Consider the following 12,194-nt stretch of genomic DNA (forward strand, 5'->3'; position numbering starts at 1 on the left):
TTCTTGAAAAGCAGTCCTTAAAGTGGCTACATGATGTCTCTTTCTACAAGAACTACATTGATCTACACGTCGGAATGGGCCTCAGCTTACTCCTACCTCGTTACACTTGGTAAGCTAGGCGTTTCTTGATGAAATCCCGTGATAGAGGGGTAAAAACATAACAAGATTTATATAGAACTAGTATTATACCAAATTCAAACTCAACCTAAGATTAATAACTATAGTTATAAGTACTTAATAAAATATCTCAAAAACATACGAAAACAATTAACTTAGGAATTCTTTGTCCGTGTACATTTTTTTCTTTTTTTCTAAACTCTTCTTTAAAATATTGTTTGGTTATACATTTGAAGGTGAGTTTCGAAAAATTTGGAGTTGAGTTTCAAATTTGAAAAAGTGGTTTTCACTTCTTTTTCAAGTAAATAATATTTTTCTCGCACAAAATTTTAATATTTTTTCAATTGAAATACATATCTAAACATAATTTTAATTTTTAACTATTCTTTTTCAACTTCAATATTTTTTTAAATTTCATGTTTTTTATGTCCAAACGCCTACTTACTTGCAGTTGTGTACGATCTTTAGTGGTACACATGATTTGGTTGAGTTAATTTCTTCAATTTGTCAAATCTGTAAATTAAATCAAACCATCATAAAATAATTTTTCAGTTTCGACTTTCCATTTATTCGGGGTTCTTTCCTTTTCTTAAAAAAATCTTAATGTTTTCAGTTTTCTTTACTCTCCCCACACGTACTCTTATTTAAAATACATTTTACCTCAATAAGTTATACTTAGTAGAAATGCTGCACGTACATTATATGCATTAATACAGGTATAATCATAACTAGTACTCAATAGAGTAGAGATAACATGCTAATCTATTTGAATAATTCTTGCTTCATTTAAGGTGTAACAAAATCATAATCTAATTACAGATTTTTAGCATGCGCCGGATGTTCCAATGAAATCCCATAATTATGAGGATACCAAATATATGCTGTAATAAAAAGAACATAAAACAGAGAATGAAACTACTAAAACGACACCGTCGGATATACAACTGGAAAATTCAGCTTTTGAGGCAGCTTTCAACTTTACTTATATTTCGCTTTTTCCCCAGTTTTCATGCATTCATCACATAGAAACAGACGTTGCTGGAAAGTACAAAATTTCCTCCCATTCCCTCTGATAAACCCTAACCGGTAAGACACTGATTCGGCAAAAAATCCTCTCTGTTTTAGTTACGTACTTTTAAAATTTTCTCGGATTCATCGTTCATTGTATTTTTAGTGAATTTTTTAAACCAAAAATGACATGTGTACGGTGATGGTCGTATAAACTGATGTATAAATATAATACAGTTGTATGTATAGGTTTATATAGCACGTTGAATTGTGAAATACTAGCGTATAAAAGTATTTATGTGTTGAATGGAATGAGGTGTATCTGGACTGATGAATGAATGATCGTGTAGGGTGATAAGTGTCGATGTAGTACCCTGTGCGTGATTTTTTGTATTTTTTAGTGTTTTACATATTTTGTTTTAGTTGAATGCTGTGGTTTTGTTGATTTGTAGAAATTGGAAGAATAGGTTGAAGAATTGAGAGAATGAGTAACAGAGGGAAGCTGGAAGAGAGCATGAAGACGTTGGAGGAGGGTATTAAGAAAGTGAAGTTTATTTTGGATGGTTACCCTGCCTGTAAGCTGTTCGCGTCTGAAGAATACATGAGATATTATGAGTATCCTTCAATTTTGTTATGCTTGCTTTGCTTTTTGCCCCTTATTCATTATTGCTAGTAGTATTACTCTATGTTTTGAGGGGAGATACTTTTTTTTTCCTTCAAACTGAGAATCCTTGAGGGAAGTGGTGGATGGTCCAAAACTCGGTGAATAATGAGCCTGCGCCTCTACTTTTTTCACTTAAATACCAGGCTTCATCTGCGGCAAGGTTAGCACCCATGACGTGCGCCTAACACACATTACAAGTTATGCTCTTACCACTAGACCAAAGCAGTGAAGACCATTTTGAGGGGAGTTTTAGGGAGAAAGAAGATGGTTGATTTATTGGTAATTAGTTGTTTGGTATGGTTAAAGGAAGCAAAAGTGATAAACTTCCTTCTTTGGTCCAATATTGGATGGATTGAAAAAACTGAGATTGTGAGGTAAATAATCCCATTTACTTCACGTTTTCTCTTTTACTTCCTTGCCATACAATGACAATGAGCCTTAAATTTTGAGTCCTCCAGCCTTTCATCTTCTTACTCCAACCAAATGCAGCATTAGATTTCTGGTAGCTCAATTGCAAAAAGATTTCTTAGTTCCCAGCAACTGATGGTTTAATCAGCTAATGATGGTTCAAATCTTTTCGTTTCTTGGTTTTAGTTTGATGAACTCTGCTGGAATTTTTAATTACCAAAGATGAATATTCTCTCTCTTTATGTGAATCAATTTGGACGTATATCATGGGTTGACATTGTAGGATCTATTTGGGTTTTGTGTTTACTGTTATTGTGTTTCCTTCCTTTTCGCTGTTATTAGGATCCTTTCTATTTGTATTTCCTTATTGGTTTTCTAATTTGTTTTATAGTTAGCAGAATCTGTTTGCATCAAAATGTGATGGTAATTATGAGAGTACAACAACAACAATGGCTTGTTCAACTAAATGCATACAGGTTTAATCAAAATAATATTGCTGTTTTACATCTGAATTACCATTTTGATTTTCATGGCATGTGACAACAGAGAGGCAAAAGAAGTTTGTGCATGTGCATTCATCCAAATTTTCAGTATCTCAGTGTCAGCTTGGCTTCTACCATCATATTAGCTAAGATATGTTTTCAGCTTTTGCAACTGTCATTTAACTTGAAACTACCATGAAAGTCAAATTTTCAATTATATTCTTTAGTTACGCTGGAGTTCTAACAAAAATAATTAGATCTAAGACTATGATCTTTTGACAAATGTGCCAAGTAATGTGCTAGCATAGCTTCCGGAAGTGAATGTTAGTTTTGATTCCAACACCCCCAACCACACCCAAAAAAAAAATAAGAAGAAAAAGGAGTGTGAATCACAAAGAAAGAACTATAGAGAAGGAGGTTTAACTTTTATTATTTCTGATTCTGCCATTCTACTTGTCCTGTTTGTTTAATTCCTCGGAAGCTTTATAGCCCCATAAGCTTTAGTGTGTTATTATATTCCCATGCAATTTGTATCTTTAACTCTTGATAGCTGTGTTTATCTCTTGTGCGTTCAACCTCCCCCATTTGATTTATCAGCAGAACTTCTTAATAGGTATCATGCTACCTTGGATGAGAGTATAAACTTGAAGGTGAGAATTTACGGACCAACAGTGGGATCATATTTTCTCTAACAAAGTTTTCACTTCAATGTTGTCTTAACTATATATGCTGAATTTAGCCTATGTAAATATTATTGTCTTTCATTTGGGTATGTATTATTGTCTTTCATTTGATTATGTAATAGGTTTCACTCACATTTAAACGGGTAGAATGCTGATGATGTACAATTCATTTCTATTTGCAGGTTAATTTGGATATGAAATGCTTCACAAATTGAATTTTCTTTCTAATATTATAACTAAATGCAACCAAGATTCTGTAATTACAAAGATGACTTGGCTAAGGAAAACTTTTTTTTACAAAAGAAATAATATGAGAATTAATATCAGAGCTTCAGCTGTTCAAAGAACACTGTTCCATTTGATTGGCCTAAGCTTATGTTTAAGAATACACTCAGTGGTAGGGTTTAATAAGTGATCTAAGGTGCTCATTGACACAGTCGGCCTCTGTTATAACAATGTGATTTGAGTTACCTCTGTATACTTTGGCCTATACAACATTTTCTTCAGTATGTAATGGAGAGAGTGCCAAAATATTTAAAAACTTTTTGTTCTCAATGATGAGTTCAGGATCAGAGGTTATTTTTGCAAAAGAAAACATATTGGTCCTTGTCTCTTGAGCTTTGGCCATGCATTGCAGGCTAACCTGAAAATCATATCCAATTTTAGTAGTTTTCAATTGCAACGGCAGTAAAGCAATGCAATGAATGTGGGTTTATCTATTATTTGCATCTTCTTTTACTAGCACTTGCTAATGCCTAGTGTTGAATATCACTTTTTACTTTGCTTCTAGGTTCTGCCTTCTCTGAAAGATAAGAGTGGTACCTCTCTGTTAGCTGAATTCTTACGTATCTGGACAAATTACAAAGCAATGTTAAAGTGTCTTGGAGGGTTTTTCCTTTACCTTGATAAAAAATGCACCGATCAGAAAAGATCTGCACCCCTTAAAGAGATTGCCTTTTCCTGTTTCCAGAATGGGGTAAATGTCTCTGTATATTTTACAGGAAATTATCACTCTTTTAATTATTTGTAGACACAAAAACTTCGTAATATACTGATTTTTCATTTGTTCATTTCAGGTTTGCAATGATCTCCTTCCAAAAATTTTTGATGCTGCACTTTTACTGGTACTGTTAAGTAGCATGTCAAGTTTGTTGTTGATTCCAACTATGCTGTTAGTGATTTACAGTATGCCACATGTAGATAAGCCAAGACCGAAGGGAGGAACCAATTGACAGGAGCCTGCTACAGGGCCTCTCTAACTTTTTTGTGGAAAATGATGGGCCCAAAAAAGGAACTTACTATCACATGTTTGAGGAGAAATTGCTTACAGATACATCCAGTTGCTATGCTCGAATTGCCTCGGAGTGGCTCCATAGCTATTCTTCAGCAGATTATATATTGAAGGTCTTCTATACTTTATCTTGTCTTAAAAAATAGCTTTGTGTTGCATGAATTTGTTTCTTTCATTTAATTTCTTATATCTAATAAACCATTCTTCTCTACTATCATTCTAATTCAAGGTGCTACTGTTAGGTCGAACGGTGTTTGAATGATGAAAAAGGAAGGTTGAGTCAGTTCCTCTATCCTTCCTCTGTAGAGAAGCTACTTCAGGTACTGCTGTCAATTCCATTAATCAAGTATATTTTTGTCTCAGAAGAATAATACCTTTTAGCTGTATCTTTTGCCCTAATGTCACTTGGTGGAAGAATGGTTGTTTGTTTCCTCTCTATGTTAGTAATAAGTGAGTGAAGCTGCACGGGAGTTTATCAGTTTTGTAAATTATGTCGTGGATGTTATATTCAGATAGGCTTTGTGGTCTCTGGCTCTATGTCTGTGCAGACTACTCTTATTCGTTAAAACTGGGTCTGCTGATGTCTTGCAGACTTGCAGTTGATATATCTTTCTAAAATGTTTGTAGCTATTTAAATTTATGTGAACCTACAATGTTAATGGGTCAATTCCAACTTCCTTTGTATGTTTTAACTCTTTCTATATTAATGATACGGTGTCACTTGATCTCCGGATCTCAAGCAACCATATTTCGCCTGACCTTACATCCGCGTTTTCAATTGTTAGTTCTATTAAATGTCAGAAATTAACCCATGTCCCTAAATTCTTGTTCCACTTCTTATCTTACCTTCTTCATAAATGGACCAAACCATGCGAAACAGTGTACACCCATGGTATTTGAATAACTTCTCCAAGTGCTTCTCATACATATGCGCTGCAGTTGATTTAGAAACCAATAACTAACACTATCCTTCTGAAAAATGTCAATTTTCTAGAGAATGGTTGCTGTGATTTTTTCTGTCACCTAATCTTTTTCGTTTTAACAAAATATGTTGGTGAACCACTCATTTCATCTACTTGATGCCATCCAATGGACTACTTAACTAAAAAAAGTTAGTGGACCAGTTGGTGATTCTGGACTGAAAATTCTTTTTAGGTTGTGCATTTGAAGTTGATTGGTGAAATGACAAGCCAGCTGATTGAAAAACAGAAGGCTGAGAACAACCTCAACTCAACAAGATATCAGGTTGTTTCTTTTTATCAGTCTCTATATGCTAAAAGATCAATACATATAAATGCACTCTCAATAGATTTTAGCTTTTCATACCTATCTTGTCCCATCACCAGCAACATAGGTGACCCATGTTAGTTCTACTATCTTGCTTTTAGGTAATTGTTTTAGTTATAAAGTTAATTATTGCTTTTAGGTAAGAGTGAGACACTTGATGCATGGGTAGTAAATAGCATACCTCGTACAAATATATATTGCATCTGAATATGCAAAACATCACAACTTGCACCACTATTGTCTATATTTTACTTAGAGAAAATCAAGATGGATTGTTCTGTTTCTTTACTATCTTTTAATGTGGAAATTTAAAAGGTAGCGTTTCTGAACTTATGAGATTTAGGAGAAGTTATATTCTATTTTCTTAATCCTACCAATGCAAGATGGAAAAAAATATCTAGTTTTTCGGAGATCAACTTTGTTGAAGTATAGACTACATCTGGTTGGTTTTTCTTGAAGGCATCCTTTGAGAAAACTTAAAAATGATCAAAGTTAGTGCATAAACCAGCATACTCTTTATATGTACTTGAATTTTCAGTGCATGAATAATGTATGCTCATTGTGTAGCATACATTATGAAGTCGTTAAACTGTGTAATCAAATGAGGAGTCTGTAATTAATCTATATTAATGAATGTCTGAAAAAGATCCTTGTAGCTAGTAACTTCCAAGTCTGTAAGTCATAATCAACCTTCAAGTGGAACCAAATGAGGATTAAAGCAAATTGGTTAGACAATGAAATCAACCTAATCCAGGTTAAAAAGTGAACCTAGATTCTTTTCTTAAGTAAAAAATGACTTTATATTTAATGTGATCATAACTTGAGAATTGACAGATTGAGCAAGATTCAGAACCAATTTTACTTTACATGTGAGCTTTTTCTCTGTAGAATCCGTAATGCTTTAGGCTCAACTTTGCAGTGACCTTCACATATTTTTTGTCGAACTGCCTATTAGAATGTTCTATTTTAGTACTGTGAATGATTAAGCTATTTTGTTCCACCTTGGCCTTTGGTTTCTGATCTTCTTCTCTCTTTTGTTTTCCAAAATATGCTGCTAAGTAACAACAACTACCCAGTAAAATCCCACAAAGTGGGGTCTAGGGTAAAATATGCTGCTAAGTGTTTCATGGATATATTTATTCAGTTTTGGATGTTTTTCCTTCCCTCCATTTACTTATTTTTCTCTCCCCCCACATGATTATCTAAAGCAAATAGGCAAGATAGCATCAGTATGACCTGGTTCTGGTGCCGTGATGCGTCTTTGAGAACAATAACAGATGTGGGCTGTAGGACAAAATATACCGTCTGTAACAGCTTTTTAAATGCTACATTATCCTACCATGCCTGAAACCTCTCTTTCCTCGCAACATATCAAAGATCTTGCAGAATTTTGATTTATTGTTAATTGCATGGTCTTTCTTGGTATTTCTGCAGTACAGTTTTTATAACATTACTTATTTTGGATTTTCTTACAGGAATTACTGTCCAGATGTGCAAATTTAAACATTGGGTAAAGAAGTGTGACATATTTACCGAGATTATAGTGTTTGATAGTTCCTCAGAAAAGTTTGATAGGAAAACGGAACAGAAAAACACTAACAAAAGCCCCGACAGTGTTATAGGCCAGTGAAGATTCTGCTGATCTCTCCCACCCTCTATTTTTTGCGGCTCCTCTCTTGGTGCTGTTTAGTGTTAGGCTCCTAATTCCTTTTTGGCAATATTCATATCTGACAGTGTCTACCTAGGGATTTAGCAGAGCAAAAATATTTACTATTTAGGGGCTCTGATTACTTAGGAAAAAAAAGTACTACTATCTAGGGGTTAATGAACTTTACCAATTTGCACATTTCTGCAGTGTATAGTATACACCTCATACGAGGAGAAGATACTTGTATGTAGCACAGGTGCAGATACATATTATGCAGACTCTGAGGAATGGATCATGATTTACCAAAAACCTGCATGAGCTCAGATATTATAACAGACTTTGCTTTGGTGCACATGCTTTGTTTCTGTATTTGCTTGTATATAGTTTGATCTAATTCCAACTAGCTTACAATGTTCATGAGCTTAAAATTTCCATCAAAAGTTAACCATTTTACTGTCCTTGACGCATAGTCTCTTGGTCATTCTCTCTTTAGGATGACAGGCATTCAGTGAGTTAACATGCAACATATGACAGTGAGTTAAACATGCAATATATGAAGTTACAAGGGAAACCTTATAGGAGAGAGATATACAAGCCTTTGTATGCACAAAATGAAATGCTTCCACCTGTTGGAGTAAAAGCAGTTTGAAGCGTAAATCATTTTTTCCACTGCCTATTGAAAGTCAAAACTTCTTCCAAGTTTCAGTTCCCGAACCTTGAAAGTGTCAATGCCTCCTTAGATTAAAAAAAAAAAAATGCTGGACATTGGTTGTATTTCCCTATGTTCATCTAACTGTAAAGAATTAAGTCCCTCCTTTTCTTTGAGCCACCTTAACACCAACCTCTTCCTTTTGTTCACAGGGGCGAGATGTTTCGCCTAATTCATACTGTGTTAGGAAAAATCCTTGGAAAGCTAAGTTTCGAGCTCCGATTATTGTATCCTTGATTATTCTCAGCTCCGTCCACCATAGGAGTTTTCACAATCTCAGCAGCTGTTAGAGTACTCTGTCTTTGAACCTTCTTCTCCGGCCAAGTTTATACAGAACAGTCTATGGTTTCATCTGACCTCTTGTTAAGGTTGAGTTTAATTTCAGACCTTTTGGGTCGGTCCAAGTTAGGACCCAATACTGTATTGCGGTTGTTCGCCATAGTATCACGGGAAGTGCACAGTTAGCCAGTAATAAGACATGTATTTACTTTTAAGCTACTGTTTAAAATGTCTTTAATTTTTAGCTACTGCTTTAATAAATTTTTACCCGCCCGGACGAAAATACTCTTCTGCTTATAAAGTCAGGACCAAGTGTACTTAACTTATGAACTTGTTAAAGTAAGTTTAGGACTAACTGTCTTGTCCTTAATTTATGAGCTTGTAAATCTAAGTTAAGGACTACTTGTCCTTTGTTTTTGAGCTTGTAACTGTAAGTTCAAGACTACATGTCCTTAACTTTTGAACTTGGAACTCGAAGTACAGGACTACCTGTCCTTAATTTCTGTGCTTGTAACTCTAAGTTAAGGACTATCTTTCCTTAATTTTTGTGCTTGTAACTCTAAGTTAAGGACCAAATGTCCTTAATTTTTGAACTTCCAACTCTAAGTTCAGGACCAAGTATCCTTAACGTATGAGCTTGGTACTGTAAGTTCAGGACTGGCTGTCTTGTCCTTAATTTATGAGCTTGTAAATCTAAGTTAAGGACTACTTGTCCTTAGTTTTTGAGCTTGTAACTCTAAGTTTAGGACTACCTTATTTGACTAAAATGTGTTAGGACTTTTTGTGAAACTAATTAAATAAGAAGATTTGGGGCAAATCCTAGCCAAAGATAATTTATCCTAGATCTGAGATAGAAGATAAGAATGAACAAGCATAGCTGAACATAAATTTTGATTACAGTTACGATTGAATTCCATAATGTAAGAAAAGGATGATTGCTCCAACAACATTAAATGATAACGAAGAATACATAAATGAAAAGAGTCACCATTCTTGAACAATGCAGATCTCCATACATTTGATATAGTTGGATTACAGATGAATATCGAGATTCTAAGCCCTTTTCTCATCCTTTGGGCGAGGAGACTCAGATAAGGATACATTTTCATCTTTAGAGATTTGTATATGTTTGTGTGTGTGTTCCTCTTAGCTCCCCTTTCAGTTACACTCTCTCATGACATTTATACCAAATATTTTCCTTACCTAGTGGTTCTTAACCGGAGTACCTAATTTCTTGGAATATCTCGTAGAATATTCCCCTAAAATGTCTAAGTGTTGAACTAGTCGTTTAGGCCGAATTGAGTGCTCGACCTCGGCCGTAGCTAAATCACTCGCCGGTATATTGCTTCCTATACGTGACCCCAACTTGGTCGACTCTTGGTCGTTCTTCCTTAAGTAAAATTCTTTTGTTCAGATTTCGACCTATATAGTTAGTCCTTCCGCCCGTCGGGGTTTTCTGTGGGAGAGCTCGGTGGGCGGACATCGCTAGTTGCACTTTTTGAGAAATCTAAGCACGTTGGCCTACGAGTGATTCCCTTTTGTCGGCGAGGTAGCGATGTGACGCTTCAAGAGCCACACCTGACCATTACGTTAGTTTGAAATGACATTGTTTCATCATGCGTCATTATGACGCACGTTCCCCATACGTTACATCATTTCCCTCGCTTCTTCCGTTTCAAAATTAATGAGGCGGCGTTTGGGCTTTCTCGACTGGGGTGCCTATATTCTTATAAATAGGGATAAGCACTCCTCATTGAATTGTTGCATTTTTAGAGCCTTTGAAGCCTGAGTTCTTTTCTTCTTCGATTTCCAAGCTTTTGTGCTTTCTTTCTCCCTTCAGTATCTTTTACTATTGTCATCTCCTTCATCTTTGTATTTCATTTTCGCACACAATCAGAAAAATGGCCAGTGCTTCCTCTGACCCTGTGACGTTGGCTGCGAATGCATTTCCTCATGAGGAAGGCGTGGCCATGGTGGAAGATGAAAACTTCCTCACCGTGGACGAGATAATCCCACGCTCCGGGAAGGCTAGGTCAGATTTCAAAAATCTACCTGAGGATGAATCTGAACCCGTCATTTCTACGATAGATGCGGCGACGATTACTGCATTTAGGACTAAGTGGCGAATCCCGACCCATGTTGAAATCATTCCCGCTGGTAGTGATGTCGTACAAATACATCGCCCAGGATACTGCGCATTTTATGCGTACCCATTTGTCGTCGGCTACACGCTTCCTCTTCCTTCCTTGGCAGTGGATTTTTGCCGCTTTTACAATGTGTGCCCGGATCAGCTTTCTCCGTACATATACAAGTTTTTCCTCATGCTTATCAAATATGCGGAGCTATCCAGCCGTGGTATTTCTCTACGCCGCGTGTTTCACCTCTTCGCCCCAAGTTTTCACAAGGGCACGATGATTCATATGCGCCATCGGGGGACCAAGGGGTTGGTGGTGAAGATGGACGATAAAACTAATTGTCGTTTTTAGGAGAATTTCTTCTACGTGAAGACAACGCACGTGGTATCGAACCCCAGTGGTTTCCCCGAGGAGTGGATTTATGCTCGTAAGTGTTTCCCTTCTAAAATGACCGTTATTTATTTTGGGGTAATCTGATCATTCTCTTTCTACATTAGTAGCCGAGCGGGAGCCTCCTTTACTAGTTGTTGACATTCGCGACTGGGTGAGTCAGGTTTTGCCCCATTCTATGGGGATTCGCGAGTGGTTGCACTTCAATGAGAGGTTCTGGCGTAGACCTGCGGCCGGTGAGTCACCTTTGGCTTTAATTGTTGACTTTTATACCGTCATTTCTATATTCTTATCTCTCTTCTTTGTTTACAGGTCGGAGGGAAACAAGGAGGGTGATGGCTCATACGCCTGCTTTTCACTAGTTGGGTATCTCGGCCGAGCCCGTACTTGTTGTGGCTGCAAGTGAGTCTGCTCTGGCCGCCACTATCTCGCAGACTACAGCCTCACGCGGGCTTGGCTGCCCAGATGTTGCTCCCCTGGTGGGGATTCCGGCTCCCGTAGTTCATTTGGTGGACGAGTCGTTGGAGGACGAAGATGAAGAGGCTCCCTAAAAGAGACGGAGGATAGTGGCTGAGACTGAGGGGCCTTCGAGGGGTGAACCCATGTTGGCGGTGTCCAAATCGGACGGGGGTACTGGTTTGTGCGTGGAAACCGTGCCTCTTTCGGTCGTGGAGATGGCTTCCTTAAAAGAGGGGTAGAGCTCGGAGGCCGCTGCAATCATTCCGAGTGGTCCATCGACTTTGCAACAGGCACGTGCTCCTTCTTCGGCCAGCGAGAGGGCAAAGGGCGTGGTTGTGAATGACTATGAATCCGATTCAGATATTGACCCCGAGGTCATAAGAATTTTGAGAAGGGGTTCACTCGGGTTGAGGCGGGAACTGATAGTTCCTCCCGCATGATCGAGATTTCCCCCGATTGCAATTTGTTGGAGTACACAGTGAGCCCGGTACCCCAATTTTCCCTTCTTTGTTACGCTACTGAAAACAGGGCCCTTCAAGAGATTAGCGATGCTGGCCTGTCATGGGGCATAGCCGGAATGGCTTTGAGGGTGAGTTCTTTATTGCTTTCTTCGTTTTACGTCTTCTACTCATAC

The 12,194-nt window shown here is 37.2% G+C and overlaps 1 protein-coding gene across 2 annotated transcripts; it reads left to right on the plus strand.

Annotated features, from left to right (window-relative positions):
- Positions 1-1,121: 1,121 nt before the first annotated feature.
- Positions 1,122-7,940, plus strand: LOC104239087 (cullin-1-like). Of its 2 annotated transcripts, XM_009793615.2 has the most exons (9): positions 1,122-1,203; positions 1,578-1,740; positions 3,230-3,329; positions 4,153-4,338; positions 4,439-4,486; positions 4,563-4,766; positions 4,896-4,973; positions 5,809-5,898; positions 7,416-7,940. In XM_009793615.2, exons 2-9 carry the CDS (start codon positions 1,610-1,612, stop codon positions 7,452-7,454), a joined length of 876 nt encoding a protein of 291 aa, XP_009791917.1. In that variant the 5' UTR covers positions 1,122-1,203; positions 1,578-1,609; the 3' UTR covers positions 7,455-7,940. The 2 variants fall into 2 exon arrangements, with proteins under 2 accessions (XP_009791917.1, XP_070024524.1); XM_070168423.1 differs by lacking the exon at positions 7,416-7,940 and having other exon boundaries at positions 5,766-5,899.
- The last annotated feature ends 4,254 nt before the right edge of the window (positions 7,941-12,194 follow it).

Source organism: Nicotiana sylvestris, chromosome 1, assembly GCF_000393655.2.
Source record: "Nicotiana sylvestris chromosome 1, ASM39365v2, whole genome shotgun sequence".
Classification (NCBI taxonomy): Eukaryota; Viridiplantae; Streptophyta; class Magnoliopsida; order Solanales; family Solanaceae; genus Nicotiana; species Nicotiana sylvestris.

What these genes read in the sequence shown, in the direction of transcription:
- LOC104239087 (XM_009793615.2), top strand. Translation starts at nt 1,610, where the DNA reads ATGAGTAACAGAGGGAAGCTGGAAGAGAGCATGAAGACGTTGGAGGAG. An exon ending in ATGAGAGTATAAACTTGAAG is followed by an intron (nt 3,330 to 4,152) that starts GTGAGAATTTAC and finishes CTTTGCTTCTAG; the next exon opens with GTTCTGCCTTCTCTGAAAGA. An exon ending in CAGCAGATTATATATTGAAG is followed by an intron (nt 4,767 to 4,895) that starts GTCTTCTATACT and finishes TGCTACTGTTAG; the next exon opens with GTCGAACGGTGTTTGAATGA.